This window comes from Enoplosus armatus, chromosome 15 (genome assembly GCF_043641665.1).
Source record: "Enoplosus armatus isolate fEnoArm2 chromosome 15, fEnoArm2.hap1, whole genome shotgun sequence".
Taxonomy (NCBI): Eukaryota; Metazoa; Chordata; class Actinopteri; order Centrarchiformes; family Enoplosidae; genus Enoplosus; species Enoplosus armatus.
In genome coordinates this window covers 6,294,355-6,313,463 of record NC_092194.1, presented here as the reverse complement: position 1 = coordinate 6,313,463, position 19,109 = coordinate 6,294,355, and the positions used below count along the sequence as shown (strand labels likewise).

The window sequence follows — 19,109 nt, the reverse complement described above, 5'->3', positions numbered from 1 at the left end:
TGTTTCAATAAACAGCATGGTTTAAACATGTATTTAGCTACTCTGCACTCGTATCACTGAACCACAGATCAAGCAGAGTCAAATGCAAATTGGCCTATATACAAGGGAAGATAATACACATAAAACATCCTCTCTTTCATGTTTATGTATCTTTTCATTATTTCAGTATTATCTGAATTATATTTACTATTCATTGTTTTTTATTTTTGTTTAGATATGTATTAGTTTAGTGGCAAATGTACTTGTGTATTCTTTTTCAGGATCAAGTCCAGCATTTGTTTCAGTTATGAAGCAATAACTTCATAAGTAAATGTGAAAGTAGACGGTATCTACAAAATGCTCACCCACAGTGCTCCCTTCACGAAGTAGAGCTAAGCTCGTACTTCCAACTGAACGACCCGTAAACACCACTTGTGTGCGGCAATTTAAGCGTATTCTCTAGAAATAACGAAGAAATTAACCATGAAGTCGACTCTGTATAGTTTAGTGACTGTATATAACGTAGCTACCGCATATATGCAGTACTTTATACTGCACTGTTGTATTAAACTGAAGAAAATGCGTATGCTGTAAGTTGTTTTATATTTTATCACTTTTAGTACGAACCCGTTACAAAGTGGAACTACCTACGTTGATCAGCAATGAATATCCCAACATATCAAGTATAGTAGCTTTTAAGTGGCGCATGTACTTGTAAAAAGGAACAAATCAATTTTGTCCACAACACCTGAAGGCAGCAATATCAACAGCGTCTCAGAGGGAACGTCAAATGGGTGTGGATCAACTGCGCATGTGCATGACCGAGCTCTTTCGGAAGCTAAATCGGATTTATCTAGGGGGTCCACATCAAAAACCGACAACAAAAGGTAAGCATTCCTTTGAATATGACATTACAGCCGAGTTATGCTGTTGGGGTGTGTGTTTTTGCTTGATACTACCGTTGTCGTTTGAGTTATGCTATCATTTTTAGCGACTTCGTAGCAAGCAGAAACCTTCAAGGAAATGTTTGCTAGTGCCAAAGCGATGAACAAAAGAATCCGACGACACATCCGCGTTTTTAATCTACTATATGAAGAATACACTTAATGTTTTTACAACCACACAGTGGATACCTCGACAGCCTTGTTGTCGAATAGACGTTAGAGCGCTTTGGTGTAAAATCTGGAGTTGGCGACTGTTGGTGCTTGGTATTTAAGCCAGGGAGTTGAGCATCATGCTGACACTACAGCGATTGCGCACAAACATGTAACAACACATTGTTTTTCAGACTTCTGGTGTCAGTTTGTGGAGGAGCACAATTATTGTATTATATATAATGAACTTTTGTTTTGTCGAGAGTATTTCTATAAAGTTTTTGATGTTGTTTCACTTTTACTCATTGTTGGACCTAACGCCCTTTCCCAGAGTCATGTCAGGTTTCCTGGACGGAATCCGGTGCGGAGACTGCGAGTGTAATGTGGACTGGGGGGAGAGAAGAAACACCATCGCATCTATAGCTGCTGGAGTTCTGGTACGTCTCTGATTTTCTACAGAGGGGGAATGTAGGCTACTCTGATTTGTCTTCCTGGTCTGTGTTTGCCTCCAGTTACTAATGATTAATGTATGCAGAGCTGTGTAATTTCTGTTTATAAATGAACCAAGATGCAGATTTATTACACATTTGCTGACATGCATGTTCATACCTGCCACTGAAGTCCTCAGGCTAACTGTGGACCTTGTTGTTGCAGTTCTTCACTGGTTGGTGGATCATCATCGATGCAGCAGTGAAATATCCTGATGAGGGACAGTTTCATCATGCCTATCACACTTGTGGGGTCATCGCTACAGTGGCCTTTCTCATGTATGACTGTTTCTGTCATAGGAAACGTTACATTCTTCAGTTTGACTAAACATTCTCACCACAAGGTTTAATTGTTTGGTGTCTTTTTTAAGCTTAAAGCCCCATCTCCAGGCCTTCATCAGCGTATGGAGATGCTCATTTGTCATGGGAGATGGCATAGTTGTTATCATGTGACCTAAGTATAGAGTTTCAGTCACGTGATAGCTGGTGGTTTGCATTTGGAGGGTGGGGGTCGTTACCCCTGTCTGTGTTCAAGGATGGTCTCTCTGGTGTCTGATGTGGATGGCCTCCTTAATCTTTCATCGGCCATGAACTGACTGTTGTCACGTGATTGAAATTCCATATTTAGGTCACATGATAACTACTAAACCATCTCCATGACAACTGAGCAACTCCATCTGCTGAGGAGGGTCATGACTCTGGGCTGAAAGCTTCTGAAACACCAACAAAGTGGACATTGTGATGATAACATAAGCAGTCAGGTAAAAGTAACGTGCTAAGTAGCTTCTGATGCATTTGTAATATTTTTTTTTTATCTCATGTGACCCATCTAGGATAAATGCTGTTTCAAATGGCCAAGTGAGAGGAGACAGCTACAGCGAAGGCTGCATAGGACAGACAGGTATGTGTGACAGGATACACTTTCTCCATTTCCCTTTTTATAATAAAGGTTTCTTCACTGGATATTTTAACACTGTCACATCATTGTTTCTACAGTACTTTACACCCTCATTTCTGTTTTCTTGTATTGCCATTACAACATACATGCAGTAAAACACAGACCCATAAAGAAGTGCTGTGTGGAGTCAACCAGTAACCCACCCTTTCTTATCTCTGCTTGCAGGCGCTCGAGTGTGGCTCTTCCTTGGCTTCATGCTGGCTTTTGGCTCCCTCATCGCCTCCATGTGGATTCTGTTTGGAGGATTCGTAGTGCCTCGTAAGTCCTGTTTGTCTGCTTACTGCACATCGCAGCGTGCACTGACTGTTTTGGGGTGTGACATTGAGAGGCATTTTACAGTATTGAGCAACTCAGAAGTGTGTTTTGAGTTCTGTAGATCTTAAAGAGAAGCCAGTGTGCTGCAGTAACTTAATATACATATGCTGTATGAAGCGAGCAAAATGTTGCACAGTCCAATCACGAACAGCTCCTCATTTACTAAATGTGGTACTGTGTACAGCCTCATTTTGTAACCTGTAAATCTGTTGTCTTTTGCAGAAAAGCCAGTTGTGTACCCTGGTATTGCCATTTTCTTCCAAAATGCGTTCATTTTCTTTGGGTAAGTAAACAGTACTCAGCTGTGTCTTACGTCAACTCCATGCTTACACTTCAGCCCGGGTATTTTGTGGAAATATTTTTCTTACACTTTCCTCCTGTCTTCTGATTAGGGGTTTGGTCTTCAAGTTTGGACGTACAGAGGATCTGTGGCAGTAATGGACTCTGTGTGTCTTTATGTCCACTGTTTAACTCTGCTTTCTATCTTGTATGAGACAATACGCTTTAGTGGTTATTCACTTTATATATAAACTTTTTTAGCTTTCAAATTAACATGTTTAATTTATATTGTTTGCTGTACAATGGCTAAATCATAACTAAGCACAACTTTTCATAGAGTCCTTGAAAGTGTGGCACATCTTTAAATGTGTCTATTTGCACTCAGACTGTGGAGCCATGTTGTTATAATGGTTTACAACTTGTGTATAAAAAAAAAAAAGTGTATTTTGGGAGCTTTACTTCCCTCAACTGTCCACATTTGTTTTGGGTATACTTGCTTCTATGACATCCTTTTAATTTGAACTGTCTCTTAAGTGGAAATGACATTAATTATTATGGTACAAAATGTCATTGAGGGTGATATTTCATAATACTGTACACATTTACTGAATGTAAACATATGGGGTTGTTTGTATTTTTCCTGAAATAACACAATGTCAGCTCTGAAACTTGGCTGTCATCCAGATTTATTGTTGAAGGTTAATTAGCTCCCACTGCTGACCTGAACTCCACAAAGGTTTCACAACTGTAGGGTGTCGTATGTGTACTGGAGATTTGTATTTGACTGCAACATTTATCCATTTGCTTGTGTAACATTCAAACCATGAGGTCAGTTTCTGACAACCATGGCAGCATTAAACAGAAACATACTGAGCAGTAAATGAGTCTTGCATTCATGCTTCCTCGGTTCAACCTTGAATTGTCGCACATAAAAACACCCACTAACTGCTTTGCACAAAAGTAAGAATGAATGTATGAAATTGTATACATTGTACATGAATGAACACCAACAATAGTTTGTACTTCCGGGATCAGACTTGGTCTACTTCTTTCTCCATATTCTTACTTGCGCACTGCCTGGTGGGGAAACTGCAAAACATGAGAATATTTTGTCCAGTGTTTTGTTAATTTACCTTGTCAAGGTGTCACACAACAAAATAAAATAATGCCAAGTGCAGTACTTTTTAGTATCACTGTATACAATTGATAGTATCATTTCAGTGCATATACATAATTATCTTCAGCTAGATGTTTTGTTTGTAAGAAGATGAAGACTTGATTGCCTACCTCCCAGAAAGCCTGATCATCAAAACATTTCTTGTCTTGGGGCGGTCTCCAGAAGTTCCACTTGAGTAGGAGCCCTTTAAACAATGACATACAAAAGTCATTAGGAAAGCTTACAAACGGCAGACACACTGTATAATACGGTATTGATATACACCTGTGGTTGTCAACCTGTGTATTGTTGCAGGCTGTAAAAAGAGGTGACTTCAGGTGACCCCTGGATTTTACTAAAATTCTGTCAAATTTCACTGCTGATGGCATTCTGTTGCTAAAGGAGTAATGTATGAGTATGATTGCGCCAGGCTGTTGATAATGGAAACTAGAGAGACAACTCACCTGTGATGATTCCCATGGACAGACTTAGAGTGATAGTGATCAGAAGAGTACAAATGTGAAATACAGCAAACCGGATTGCCCTATGAAACAAAGGACCAATTACACAGGGTGTCGCACACCTTTTGTGTGTAAGTGTATCATGTGACGTTGCATTCTTACGTTGTGTGATCATCACAGTCTTTAATCTGTAGGAGGAGGTGTGCTAGCCATCCCACTAGACCAGGCAGTCCATGCGTGCTCAGGACAGTACAGGTATCATGGCACTGAAATGCAAGCAGCATGTGGATCTGGAAAGGAAGAGGAGTGGAGTCATGGTGTATAGATGGTTTAATCAAAGGGGTACGTGTACATGTGATGATCAAAACCTTGAGATATCGGAATCCAATGGTTGATACAACAGCAGCAGTGAATCCAATTGTCATAGCTTCCCATGGCTGATGCACCACTGACATGGAAACCCCAACAGCAACACCACCAGCAAGCATGCATGACTGCATATGGATCTGACAGAGGAGTGAAGACATATGTCCCATTATAAATCAGATCTCACTGGTATTAAGTGTACAGATTGATTTGAAAGCTTTTAGTGGCTCCTGTGGTACTGCAACAGGTAGAGGGATTTCACTCATGCCAATAGGGTCTTTGTTCATGAGAGAGCATACTGTTGTGTTAACATATCAGGTGTCAGATCATACCGGGTTGAGTTTTCCCTTGGGGCTGGAGAGCCCAGACACAGCAGCGGCTGTTACAGCACTGACAGCCAGGGCCAGGTAGGTGCTGCACACAGCCCCCAGCTTCCTCCCAGGAGTACGATCGTCCACAAGGACTGAATTAAAACTGGGCCAAAACATCCAGAGAAATACAGTCCCTGCAGAACAGAGAATTATTCAGATTCTGCTTTAGCAAGGTGAATGCTTACTACTGCAGGGTTTGAACTTAAATATCCAGTTGAATGACAGCCACCTCACTTGCTGCACCATCCTACAAACCCTATCTAACTGTAACATCAGAAAAACATGGCCTGCTACTTACCCAACATGGAGAATAATCCTGTTTTGCGGTCAAATTTCTCTTTTTCAAATTGCTGCTCGGATCCTCTCCGATAAAGGATCCAAGTCAGCGTGAGTCCAAAGAAGGCCCCAAAGATGTGAAGCAGCATGATGCTGTTCAGAAGCCGGACCTGGAGTTAGAAAACATGCTTGTGAATATGTGAATATGCTGGGCTTGAATAACTGATGTAAGGGTGAAACACAGGATTAAAAGTTGCATACATGCAGAGTCTGGAGGAGCCACGCATTCAGGACAAACCCTGACACCTCCAGCAGAGCGATGAGGATGAGGTGGACAGGGTTGGTCTTCCCCAGCACGGCTCCAATTGAAATGAGGGCAGAGGCTGCGCACATCTCGGCAACTACTAAACTATATTATGGATTCAAATAGATTCAGTAGAGATCATTTGCTCAAACAGATGTGTGTTGTCAAATTTAAAATATGGCAAAATGGCCGCCTCAGTTGATGACCTACCTTCTCAAATCAATCCTGAACTTTCCTCTGGAATACCAGGATTCAATCCCGTTGAGTATGAGAGCCCACTGGGTGGCCATGGCAGCCACAAGGAGGTTGAACCCAGAGCCACTGAAACCACACCGCACTAGAAAGGTGCACAAGAAGCCGAAACCTAGAATCACCATCACATTCACATCCTGGAACTCTGCAAGAGAAATTAAGTAGTAGACTCACACACCTGAATCACAATGCAGTGCTAGACAATACAGTCACTTCTGCTGTATTTCAGCTGACAGTCCGGTTTTCAGGAGACAACCAAGGTCATCTGCACCTAAAGAACCAGCAACTGTATGAGCTTATCATTGCCCAACAGTGATAACTACAGCCCCTCCCCGTACTCATACACACTATGTAGCTTTATTTAGATTTTTAAAGAACCTATATAAAGTAGCCTAAAATGCTATTTTCATTAATAAGTTGTGCAGAAGACACATGAAATATCCACCTTTCAACCCCCATTGTCTCACCCCCTCCCCCCTTCCAAACTTACTACTTACCTGAGAAAAAGTTGCTGAAGGTAATCCCGTCTATTTTTACATTGCTTTCTATCTCAATGTAAAAGGCATATATGGCAATGAACCCTAGCTGCAGGAAAAGCAGCAAAGGTGCCAGGCGAGAGCGCAGACTTGGTGCGTACTGAGGAGCCATTGGAGATGTTCCCTGCGCACTTCTCTTCCAACTGACGCACGTGCGTTGAATAGGGCGCAACCCCAAGCACATTTTCGTTTTTATCAGCCATGAAAATAACTGTCATGACTAGTCAGGAGCGAAATTTGATTTCGATGAAAAAGAAAAAAAAGACAGTGGTCGATAAAAAAAAAATGCCATCACACCCAGCAAATATTTATGGATTAGTTTTGTATTTCTGCCGTGAAGGTCACTGCATATATCTTTAAAAATATTTATTTCATTTTAATCATGCCACTTTGTTATGGTCCTAAAGACCATGGTAAACAACGAGCCATGGGTAAAGTTCATCATAAGTAACGATAACTGCACACTTTTTAGTCAAGCTCACGCGCGCGTACACTATGCACACATGACAAAACATTGATGGCATACAAGGCCTCGGGGCAAGTCTGCCAATGGACCACTCACAAAGACCAGGATATAAATAACCCCCGTATGCTGGGATGTGTGTTTTGTATCTGGCACAAAGGGAATTTTGTCCCAAAGACGGCATATTTTCTGCTCATAATAAACCCAAGGAACAAAACCCGCCTCCGCAATCAGTTCATTGGTCAATCAGCAATGCCCAATTTGTCCACAAAAATCTGATTGGTTTAACGGCGAGACCTTCCACACACAGTGGCCCCCGCCCCCTCGCTCTCCCCTGTTGTCTTTGGTGGAGGAGAAGTGAGCGACCTGCCACGGTGCAACGTAAATGGCTCATCTCTGTATCCGTCAAAGAGAGAAGCCTCGGCGGATAGATTGATTGGATATACCAGCCGTCTGACAACTGGACGTAAGATACAGCGCGGCTTGGGCTTATTGAGTCTGCGCTAACAGAAAAGGAGGAGGTTCCCGAATAGAGTCCTTTATTTATTTCTTTGTTTCCAGTGGGGAAAAAATAATAACAGCGACATATACCACAGGCACTTCATTTTTTGTCTTTGTCCGTATACACAAGAAAACTGGATAAGATTACAGTCGTTACTCGAAGGCCAAAGCCAAGGGGAGGAGGATGAAGCGGCGCAATGCGGACTGCAGCAAACTCCGACGGCCGTTAAAACGGAACCGAATCACTGAGGGTATATACGGCAGGTAACTTATATGGAGCCTGACGAAGGGGTCTTCTTCACGACAATAACGGGGGCCACTGAATGGAGATGCCTGCTGCCTGATAGCTGTAGAACGCGAAACTTCCTAACGTTACCATTGATGCCAATGAACTGCCATCGCTAGCTAGCTTATTAACCTAGCTAGCTGCTAGTGTATGCTAACGGTATGTTTTCGTTGTGTATTAGCAAGTGACGTTAGCTGTTAAGCTAGCTGTAGCGGTAGGCCCTGGAACAGCCTGTATTTAACCATGTCATAGGGTCTCTTTCACAGCAATGTTACTATCTGAAATAAGTTGCAGTGTGTTTTGGATATTAAACAACTCTGTCTATCTACCGTTTGCCCACGTCTGTTGTCATCTGCTGGCAGTGTCAAATTAGCCGCTTCCCTGTTAGCTACTGTAACTGAAGTTAGCTCATTGCCAGCTTCTCTACATTCGCCTTACTTGTCCATTAATAGTGTAACGTATTTTAACATTATCGGTTAACATGAGTTGTCTGCAGTTAGTCTGACTTCTGAGGAGCTTATGTTGCACTACTCAGTTTGGACAACTAAAAGTTGCTTAGTTGTCTTTCCCAGCCATACCTGACAGGTCCTACCTCTATGTATCTGATAAACCAAACGTTAAAGGCCACTAGTTACACACGTGGCATCTAGACCTAGAGATGTAGGGCAGTTCTTGAATTATTGAACAGGTGCCCCCATCACAAAACAGTCATGCTTTGAGATCAAAGAACACCCCTGCTGTGTATTTTTCTGGGTCTCAGTGCACTATCAATAAAAAAAAGTCAACTGTATCAAATATCTATCTTATTAAACCAGCAACAATTTGCAACATTCTGTGTATATGCGTTATCTCCACAGACGTTGACATGAATATACTGTAGTTTGACACTGTTGTCAAACGTCAAAGTAGCATCACAGAAGAACATATCAAAGTGCAGACATAGATCTCTTCCAGAATAGCTTCACAAGTCTCGTAGATTTAGATGTACATGTTCTGTATAGTTGCCCAGTTGCATTTTTGTAACATAAGCCACTTAGAATAAGTGTAATGCATACAGGCATTTAATCTGACAAACCTCAACAATAGGCTCCAGACATGCATCATACACTTGATTCACCCCCCACACACTCACTTAAAGTATAAAGCTCTCTTTGATGTATTGACTTAGTGATGATTTGCCATATACTGACTGTTCAGGGTAGAGATGAGTACAGTTCTTGTTAACAGTAATCATATTGCCAATATAAAACACTTTTGAATGTTGTAATGCATTTGTGTTCCAAAACATCTTGAGTCATCCAATTTTTATTCTCATTTTTAGTACCTTCCTGTACCTGAAGTTCCTGGTGGTGTGGGCACTGGTGCTACTGGCAGACTTTGTACTGGAGTTCAGGTTTGAGTACCTCTGGCCATTCTGGCTCTTCATCCGGAGTGTGTACGATTCCTTTAGATACCAGGGGCTGGTGAGTGTCCTGATATTTATTATGCTTGTATTAAGGTGGATAACATTGTTTTTTCTGTGTTCAACACTCAACTTTTAAATATTGTACTAAAATAAACAAGCTAAGACATGTGCATTAATTATGGAATTAGATCATCACCCTGTTCTGATTTTCCCATCGAGATGTTCGGTATTGAAGGTCTTCGACACCACAGTGCTGCTGTCACAGTCACTGCATTTATGTGTGAAAATAAGTAACCAGGTTATTGTTGCCTCTCTTCAGTAACTTGATTTCTTGAGCGTGACGTGAACATGAGTTACATGGAGCACTACCTGAATAAACCAAGATAGATTTCTATTGGTGAAATGTGACTTGTTAGCCATGTACCTACATGCTTACCTGGGCCTCTAACAGGGTTTGTTCAAGAGAGATGTGTCTGAAAAAGATGATCCAGAACAAGGAAAGTAGTGCGATGAGAGGAAAGACCCGTACACATAGTGGTGCATCTTTGTATTCAAAGTAATGAAATCCAAAATCAGACTAAACCTGAAACCCAAATAAAAAAAAGAGTAATTTGAACAGTCATTTGCCAGTGATTTACTTAGTTAGCCACAGGAAAAGTGATATTGTGGAGTAGAGAGTCAGACAATATCCCAGAATGGGAGACATTGATTCTGAGACAGCCAAACCCCAAACAAAAGGACTGGAAGCTTCTTGAGACAAGGGCCTTCCCAAACAAATCCGAGAATTTGTTTTCACCTTTACTTTGTTTGCCTCTTAGGATCTAATCTGACATCATGTGCAAACTACAGATCTGATCAGGCTTGCAGGTCATTGTTGATGCTGGACAGCTTGTTCTTATTGAAATGCATTGTGTAGGTGTGTGTTTGTTGGTGTGTCTGTGTCACAGAGATGCAGAAAGAGAGAACCAAAAATGTAATATTCATATATAACCCTTCATGATATCATTTGTTTGAATGATTTTAAGTTTTGAATATGAAATACTAACTGGAACAAACAACCTTCATCTCTCTTTACAGCACGTGCTTCTGGTTTATCATAACCACCTCTCCTCTCCCCTACAGGCCTTCTCAGTATTCTTTGTGTGTGTTGCGTTTACCTCGGACATCATTTGCCTCCTCTTCATCCCAGTGCAATGGCTATTCTTCGCTGCCAGTACCTATGTGTGGGTGCAGTATGTTTGGCACACAGGTAAAGCCATCCCTTGTATAGGTGTCTTTATATTTGTTAGTGTAAATACTGCACATGAGAACTTGCCAAATGCCAGCAATTAACTTGAAGGATGTTTTGCGAAAGGCTCATACTGTAAATCAGGAACAAAAGACACCTCATGGCTGCGACCTTTGCCTCTACATTAGTTCTGTTTAACAATGCAAGCAAAAGAAGGAAAGAAGAAGCCTTCTCTGTATTTACACGATGGACTATTAATGAATCACTATTTTAAGTCATGCATCACACTAATTCTTAGAACTTGCACTGTTTTGTGTTGTTCTTTCACTTGTGCTTCAGGGAAAAGCAGGTGTGAAAAGCGTTGTGCAACACCCATGCACATTGTGTTATCTTATTTACAAATAGTTGGCTTGCTTCTTAGAAATTTGCATGGTGTGTGTAAGTGAGCTGCGCTCTGCGGATTAGTTGTCAGTCTGATTTAGCGGTATCCCCCAGTGTTGACCAAAGGCCAGGTGTCAGATTGAAATCCTAGTGCTAGTTTGGGGGGAGGGAGAAACACGGAGTGGTTCCCAGTTGCTTTCTGAGCCCTCCAACTTTACTCACCAGTGACATTCTCATCCAGAGGATGTCACAAGAGTATTAATATCTCTTACCACTCCACAGCCTGGTGGTGAAAGTGTCTGAGTTTCTTGCAACCAATGAGACAATGAGTAGTGTCTGTATGCTGACCACCCTGTGTGTTCAGGGATAATTTTCTGTCTGTAAAGACCCATACAGAGGGTAGAGAAGTTTAAGGTTTGTATAGAAGGATGGTTTACCTGTTCTGACCGTGTGTGCGAGGGACAAGTCTTTACTCTCATGACTAGATTTTGGGCAGGTGTATACTAGATGCTGTTTCATCAGATTACACATTACCTGGTGAATTTCAGTACACTGGGCAGAGTGGTATTTTGGATGGTTGGACCATTCACTCTCAACCACAGACAAAAATTTAAAGCATATTTGTTAACAAGCGGGATGTGCTGAATGAGATCACGAGCACAGGAGCGACTCTCACATCAGGGGGACAACAGGAGTCCATTATAACCCTGGCAGTGTCCGTATTCTTAAGTTGTTTGGGACAGTGACATTGGTTACCACATCGTCTAATGGTCACTAGGACCAAGCCAGTTGTGTTTGCATGATCGCAGGCCTGGGTATCCATTTTTCCTCAAACTGTTTAGCTGACATAACAACAAGCAGAGACATTGTTGTGCCACTGAATGACATGTGAGAACTTTGTCTGAGTACAGCACAAAATAATGATTTAAGCAGTATCTCATGAAAGAATACATAAACAATGACCATGTGTTCTGTGCCAACTTTGCCAGTTTTTGGTACACATTGCTGTGGACATAATTCAGGTGATACTCTCAGTACTGATGTTCGATGCCCATTTGTAACATCTCTGTCCTGCTTTGTTTTTTCAGAGAGAGGTGTCTGTCTGCCCACTGTGTCTCTATGGATACTCTTTGTGTACATAGAGGCAGCCATCAGATTCAAAGACCTGAAGAACTTCCACGTGGACTTGTGTCGTCCTTTTGCTGCACACTGGTGAGGCACTGTTCTTTTTTTTCTTTTTTACCAGAGGCAGTGGAAAGCTGTCCCTTACAGACATGCTTTGACTGAAAGGCATGTCTAGGATTATTGATGGAATGATGTGAAGTAAAGACAGCATTATATTAAGTAATCTAAATTTTCACAAAGCTTCATTCATTGCTACACACTACATAAAGTCAATAATATCCCATGATGGCTATGTGGTGGGCCACGTGCCTCTTTTTTCTTCCCTTAACCCATTTTTTTTCATGATAAATCAGTGTACGCCTGGATTCCCTGAAAGAATAAATGCACTTTAATATGTCAATATACAGGTTTCTCTGGGATTCTCTTCAAGTCTCTTATTATGAAGAGACATTATAAGCATGTAGTCTAAACATGTGTGAAAAATCCTGAAAGATGTTTAAAGGTGCACCAGTGTAAGGCTAAAAAAATTCTGCCATTTTGATCGAAGGAGACCTTCAAGCTGGATCTGGATTTTGGCTTTAACCTGTTGTGCTGTAAAGTTGCGCTGTTGCTATCCTCTAATGAAGAATTACATGTTTATAACTGCACAGTTTGTGCAGCAGTGTGTCCTTGATCGAATCAGTACTTTGTGATTTCGATCTTTGACCCAAGAGTAGACTTATGAGTGTACTCCTTGTGTCCACCTCTGCAGCATTGGTTACCCAGTGGTCACGCTGGGCTTCGGCTTCAAGAGCTATGTAAGCTATAAGATGCGCCTCCGGAAGCAGAAGGAGGTGCAGAAGGAGAATGAGTTTTACATGCAGCTCCTGCAGCAGGCTTTGCCTCCAGAGCAACAGATGCTTCAGAGGCAAGAGCGAGAAGCAGAAGAAGGTAAGATTAATCACACATATGTGCGTACTGTATGCACACATGAAGCACCTGAGAATCACATACACTATCTACTAGGACTGAACAATAAAATCACATTATTTGATTAATTAGATAGATAGAAATCACAAAATAGAAATTTCTTCCACTAGGCATATAGTGTTATCTTGTTGCTTCACTGTTTGGTTAGCTAGCTCGCTGCCTTGAGTCAGCGATGACATATCTATGGATTGGGTTGTGGAAAGATCTGCCTGTCAGTCAGTCAACTGATGACGGAGTTGGCATGTAGCTACCAGAAAGTTCTGAAAAAAGGTATTAATGCCTGTTGGTGATGCAGAAGTGATTTGTGGCACTTCTCCAGTAATGAAGGTTTTTGTACAACTGATAAATACAGATGAGTATGTGTTTGAATTATGTTGTGAGACAGTTCCCAAGAGATTTTTGTCCTGTTCATGTGATTTAATAGAGGTTGACAATAAACGTGGACTCTGGAAACAGATCTGCCAACTTCACACCAATATACATGTGCAGCATTTCTCTCTCTATCCAAGGTCTGTGGTCTCACAGTTTAATCAAACACACCATGCACATAATGATCACATTTGGCTCTGGTCATTGAGGATTGGATTTGAAAGGAGCTCTAGTTTTCTCGCAGGATTTTCCACTGGCTAAAGTCTGGTCATTTCACACAAGTAACACATATGCAGCACATGTGAGTCCTCTGTCAGTGCTCTCACTGGTTACATGAAGTAAGGTTTCAGATATAAGATATGGAGAATTACACAGTGATTTAGAGAGGATGGAGAACTTCAAGAGACGAAGATGAGGAGATGAAGTCTTATAGCAGTTGTCATGTATATTTCATATGTATGCCCTTCCCTCTTTATTCTACAGCAGCAGCAGCAGCTAAAGGAATATCTGAAGTGGACACACCTCCAGTGTCACAGAATGGCGCCCCAGCCAACAAAAAGACATCGGCACCACTGCCGGAGTTAGAGTATAGAGAAAAAGGGAAAGAGGGAAGGGGCGGCGGGGAGGCTAAAAAGCAGCACAACAGCAACAGCATCCTGCCATCATCAGTGGACTCTAAACTCCAGGAGATGGAGTATATGGAGAACCATATGAACAACAAGAGACTGACCACAGAGCTGGGCAGCACAGAGAACCTGTTACTTAAAGAGGACAACAATTCCTCCTGCTCCTCCTCCTCCTCCTCCTCCTCCAAAAACTACAAAAATGCAAGCAGCAATGCCGCGACGCTCAACTCCTCTCCCCGCAGCCATAGTGCTACCAACGGCAGCGTGCCCTCTGTACCATCGTCCTCTTCTTCCACGGGGAAGAATGAGAAGAAGCACAAGTTAACAGTTGGGAAGGGGACGTCAGGTGGCTCCCACAGGGATCCCACAGATAACTGTATCCCCAACAACCAGCTGAGCAAGCCAGAGGCACTTGTTAGGTAAGAAGCACCTGCTCAGAAGTATTCATCAAGACACATACTCAATTAGACTCATTGACAAATAAACTATTCTGACAAATACAAGGTGGTCGCATATTATCTTAAGCCTTGTCTTGCAAGCATTTCCTCCACTGACTTGTTGAGGCTAGGGATGTCCTGGTGACAATTTGGCCTTGATCTTGATACTGATATCAAGACTCATTCCATGATAATTTTTATAGATTTAATTTCCCCCTGTATGATACAGCTGCTTTTCATTTAGCCGTGCACACTTAAAGCAGACCTGCATTAAATTTAGTAAAGTAGTCTAAATGTTTTATAGCTCAATAGGTCTGCATTATGAAATTATAACCTGCATCACAGCTGACTTTTGGTGGTTTCCTGTTTTGTAGTATCCTATAGGCCTATGGTATTTTGTATAATATGTCTGGTCAGAGGAGTGTCAGTGAGGATCTGATGTGGTAGAAAGGTTTGAACAGGATTTGGACAACCCCTAATCTCCAGCATGAACAGAATACTTAAGTTCAAAACCTTTCATCTAATAGCAGCACTTTCCAGGCGTGGTATATGTGTCTTAGTTTTCTTTTTCTCGCATCGCTTGCTGCTTTACTCTGGCGTATGATTAACTGAAACTCTTAGGCTGGCTGCTGTGTATTTTATGGTTTGTTTCTTTTTTGCTTCACTCACAAAACTAAGTGGTTTTTATGGAGTGCACTACAGTTACAGTTTAACAGCTGTTGCACCTGGAGCAAGCAAACAAACAAAGGATCAAAAACTGATGGTGACATTAGGACTTGTGACATCCTTAGTGGTGGCCAGCACATAATGTAACAGAAACCGCATATTGCAAACAGATAGTCATTAAGAGGGTTTTTTTGCTGGTGGGATTTAATTGGACTGAGTGTGTTGAAAGATGTCATTTCACTCTTGATATGTTTTCAATCTTCAGAACACATGATTTTAAATGTTTTTTGTATTTTTTGAGGGAGTCATTTCTCAGTTGTAAAGTAGATTTAGTCTATGTCTCCCTGTGTGTTTTGTATCTAAATTTGTCAGCAGTTTTACTCTTTGCAATGTGGAGTTTTGTTGCAGATGTTTCTTGGTGACCGTCTCAGATGACAACAGATAAACATTTATACACAATATCAGTAATTTAGAAGGTTTTGCTTGTTTTTATCATAAATGTTGAACTCTGAGACATTATGTTGAAAATTTGACTAGAACTAATAACATTTAACAATACTCAAAAGCACAAAGTAAATGTGTAGTTGTCTTGATTACACTGTATGTTTGACTCATTTTAAACTTAGGCTAGTCTTTATTTTATTATCAGTAGTAGTATTAGAAGTCTGTATAGATTGAATATGACACTGCAATTATAATTTAGGGAATACTTTTGTGAAGTAGCTACTGTTGTCTGGGGCATTTGTATAATCTATGGATCAACTATTAGTCCACAATATCTGGAATCATGTGTCCATAACTATAAACATGTATTGATAACATTAATTGGAATGTGAGGATGCACTTTTTATATTTTTATTATATTTAATCATGTTGAATGTCATATAAGCAGCATGTCATTGTGTCTCTTCTCTGTTCACTCTCCCACCCGGGACAGATTGGAGCAGGACGTTAAGAAGTTGAAAGCAGACCTGCAGGCCAGCCGGCAGGTTGAGCAGGACCTGCGCAGCCAGATTGGCTCTCTGGGCAGCGCTGAGCGCTCCATACGCACTGAGCTGGGCCAACTGCGCCAGGAGAACGAGCTGCTGCAGAACAAGTGAGTAGGGCTACTATTCACCGCATCAAAGCAAGGTCACACTAGTGATCCTTTTGGTTGGGTATCATTATTAATTGGGGCGCTGGGGTGTTCATTGTCATGCATCAGTATAAATTAATACTGTAGGAAAAGATCGGTTGTCGTCAGAAAAATCATCACATCAACACTTTCTGATGAAAAAAACAAAAACTAATTTCTGATTTGGAAATGTCTGCTAGAGAGGTCCCTCAGATTGGTGCAAACTTTTCAATCTATTGGCACTTTGAATTTCAAAAGGATGAAGAGATGAAATCACAAATACCAAACAGTTTGGATGGGCTGCTCAGATAAATGATTTACCTGTGAAACAGTGATGGATACATACAGCACAGGTAAGAAGTACTGATCCTGCCACCCTGTATTTCCTGTTTGTTAATGTGCTGTTCTGTGATATGTGTGTCCGTGCACTTGTAGGCTCCATAATGCTGTGCAGGCAAAGCAAAAGGACAAACAGGCAGTGGGCCAACTGGAGAAGAGGCTCAAAGCAGAGCAGGAGGCTCGAGCCACCGCCGAGAAACAGCTTACAGACGAAAAGAAGCGAAAGAAGTTAGAGGAGGCCACAGCGGCCAGAGCAGTAGCACTAGCAGCGGCTTCCAGGTAGTTGCACATCTGACATCTGAATTTAGTTTTCAATAACCATTTTACAACAGACTCGTTGCTTCTTTCTTTCAACTTATGATTCGTTATTAGCATCAATATAAATTACTTTTTCCCTCCATTTTCTCAGAGGGGAGTGCACAGACACGCTGCGACGGCGGATCACTGACTTAGAAACAGAGTGTAAGAAACTAACAATGGACATCAAGCTAAAGGAGGACCAGATCAGAGAGCTTGAATTGAAAGTTCAGGTAAGGAGTTTTTATTAATTCAAGTATTTATAAGAATTGTCACCAACAAGTACAGATAAAAATTAGCTGTTTGTCTTTTTGCCAGGCGCAGTGGAGTTACAGTGTGTGATTTCAAACTTGCCATTTATTAAGAAGCTTTTTGATTTTGCTCAGCGATTCGTGAAAGTCTGGATTCCTGAAATTCGAACCTATTGCAGTCTAGTGTACATTAGCAGTTCTGCATTTGTCAATGCATGCAAATAGCTTTTGCAATCACAAAACACTTCATCATTTTACTCATATGACTGCTGAATTAATATCACAAGTATTAGAATCAGGATTTGATGAAATCTGGAAGCCAAGTGCTTGAGGTAAGTATGCAAGTGTGTAGAATTTACATTCTAGGCAAAGATTTGGCTGTTTATTTGTTCTTGCTGCACTGAATACATTTCTATTCACGTCAATTACTGAAGTAAATTAAAGTGACCCATTGCAGCTGTGCTGTACTACTTACATCTAACAAGCTAAAAAAAAAAGGAAAAAAAAGCAAATATCTGCCTTTATTTATGTCAAACAGCATTTACATAGGTCTACCCACATATCTACTTCGCCAGCCAAATATAGAACATCAATCAGCAGTGTGTAAAGCATCCAGCCACAGACAGTAATCCCTTAACTGTATCTCTTGTCCATCTCCCAGGAGCTTCATAAATATAAGGAGAATGAAAAAGACACAGAGGTGCTGATGTCAGCGCTGTCAGCCATGCAGGACAAAACCCAGCACCTGGAGAACAGCCTGAGTGCAGAGACCAGGATCAAACTGGACCTGTTCTCTGCGCTGGGAGACGCCAAGAGACAGCTGGAGATTGCACAAGGTCAGCCTGATTTCCATAAACAACACACGTTACACATGTTTTTGGTTTTTAACCATATTTTCAAAGTTAACTTGCGTTTGGTCTGACGTGTTGATGTCTGCTTTCAGGTCAGATCCTGCAGAAGGACCAGGAGATAAAAGATCTGAAGCAGAAGATAGCCGAAGTGATGGCCGTCATGCCCAGCATCTCCTACACAGCCGACACCAGCAGCATGACTCCCGTGGCCCCCCACTACTCCTCCAAGTTCATGGACACCAATCCCTCCGGCCTAGACCCCAACGCCTCCGTTTACCAGCCACTCAAAAAGTGAACACTTCGCCCTCCTCCCCTCCACCCTCCATCCTCCCATCATTTTTATTTTTCCTGCAGGCCCACCACCCACCTGCTCGGCATGTCTGCGGCTGAGAACGTTGTTTTTCTTGGGTTTTATTTTTCTCCTTGCCAGGTCAGAAGGATGTTGTATTGTGTGACTGTATTTGTTGTAGTTAAAACAAAAGACAAAAAAAACTTAAAACGGACATCACATGTCAACTAGGACGTCCCGTTTTTTTTTTTTTCTCTCTCTTAAGTGTCTAGTGAAACCTCACAGAATCGGGTATGTATCTTCATCTCAAGGGTGTTGCTCTTCCTTTCCCACCTCCACTGCAACCACCTGCAACCAGTTACCTGCTCTTTGGTCCTGGGGAATAGCTGCTTTTTTTTATTTTAGGTTGATTTTTTTCCCTCCTAAAAAATGGAACAGAGTTCTCCTTTATCATACAGTCATACAGCCTGACTTGTATCCCGATTTTTTTGACAGATTGTTTTCTCCCAAGGTAGTATGGCAACATCTGAACAACCAGAGGAATGTAGTGCAAGTTGGCACAGACTCTCGCCCCTGTTATGTTTTAATTTATTTTTTTAAGACACCAAATCAACGCTGCTCCCAGCTGCTATGGGGGTTTGGTGGGAAATAGTTTTTAAAGTGTATTGTGTGTTTCT

At 41.5% G+C, this 19,109-nt stretch overlaps 3 protein-coding genes across 3 annotated transcripts; 2 read left to right on the top strand and 1 right to left on the bottom strand.

Moving 5' to 3' along the window:
• The first annotated feature begins 769 nt into the window (after positions 1-769).
• On the top strand, positions 770-3,994 carry tmem50a (transmembrane protein 50A). The gene is made up of 7 exons (XM_070920172.1): positions 770-866; positions 1,377-1,510; positions 1,728-1,840; positions 2,395-2,462; positions 2,685-2,777; positions 3,057-3,117; positions 3,227-3,994. Exons 1-7 carry the CDS (start codon positions 770-772, stop codon positions 3,270-3,272), a joined length of 612 nt encoding a protein of 203 aa, XP_070776273.1. The 3' UTR covers positions 3,273-3,994.
• Positions 3,613-6,947, bottom strand: rhd (Rh blood group, D antigen). Its single transcript, XM_070920171.1, has 10 exons — positions 6,797-6,947; positions 6,258-6,444; positions 6,005-6,152; positions 5,766-5,913; positions 5,429-5,601; positions 5,099-5,236; positions 4,893-5,020; positions 4,734-4,813; positions 4,401-4,474; positions 3,613-4,202 (listed from the first exon to the last, which is right to left on the bottom strand). Exons 1-10 carry the CDS (start codon positions 6,945-6,947, stop codon positions 4,176-4,178), a joined length of 1,254 nt encoding a protein of 417 aa, XP_070776272.1. The 3' UTR covers positions 3,613-4,175.
• A 925-nt stretch (positions 6,948-7,872) lies between these two features.
• On the top strand, positions 7,873-18,564 carry maco1b (macoilin 1b). Its single transcript, XM_070920351.1, has 11 exons — positions 7,873-8,063; positions 9,407-9,548; positions 10,613-10,739; positions 12,188-12,311; positions 12,976-13,154; positions 14,055-14,607; positions 16,229-16,387; positions 16,841-17,023; positions 17,154-17,274; positions 17,954-18,128; positions 18,236-18,564. The coding sequence occupies exons 1-11, from the start codon at positions 7,984-7,986 to the stop codon at positions 18,436-18,438; spliced, it is 2,046 nt and encodes a 681-aa protein (XP_070776452.1). The 5' UTR covers positions 7,873-7,983; the 3' UTR covers positions 18,439-18,564.
• The last annotated feature ends 545 nt before the right edge of the window (positions 18,565-19,109 follow it).

Excerpts from the sequence above, each read along its gene's own strand:
- tmem50a (XM_070920172.1), top strand. The coding sequence starts at position 770 with ATGGGTGTGGATCAACTGCGCATGTGCATGACCGAGCTCTTTCGGAAG. Across the intron at positions 867-1,376 it reads TCAAAAACCGACAACAAAAG|CATTGTTGGACCTAACGCCC; the intron begins GTAAGCATTCCT and ends TTCACTTTTACT. Across the intron at positions 2,778-3,056 it reads TGGAGGATTCGTAGTGCCTC|AAAAGCCAGTTGTGTACCCT; the intron begins GTAAGTCCTGTT and ends TGTCTTTTGCAG.
- rhd (XM_070920171.1), bottom strand. The coding sequence starts at position 6,947 with ATGGCTCCTCAGTACGCACCAAGTCTGCGCTCTCGCCTGGCACCTTTG. Across the intron at positions 5,914-6,004 it reads GGCTCCTCCAGACTCTGCAT|GTCCGGCTTCTGAACAGCAT; the intron begins GTATGCAACTTT and ends TTCTAACTCCAG. Across the intron at positions 5,237-5,428 it reads CCAAGGGAAAACTCAACCCG|ATCCATATGCAGTCATGCAT; the intron begins GTATGATCTGAC and ends CTCCTCTGTCAG.
- maco1b (XM_070920351.1), top strand. The coding sequence starts at position 7,984 with ATGAAGCGGCGCAATGCGGACTGCAGCAAACTCCGACGGCCGTTAAAA. Across the intron at positions 17,024-17,153 it reads GCACTAGCAGCGGCTTCCAG|AGGGGAGTGCACAGACACGC; the intron begins GTAGTTGCACAT and ends CCATTTTCTCAG. Across the intron at positions 17,275-17,953 it reads AGCTTGAATTGAAAGTTCAG|GAGCTTCATAAATATAAGGA; the intron begins GTAAGGAGTTTT and ends TCCATCTCCCAG.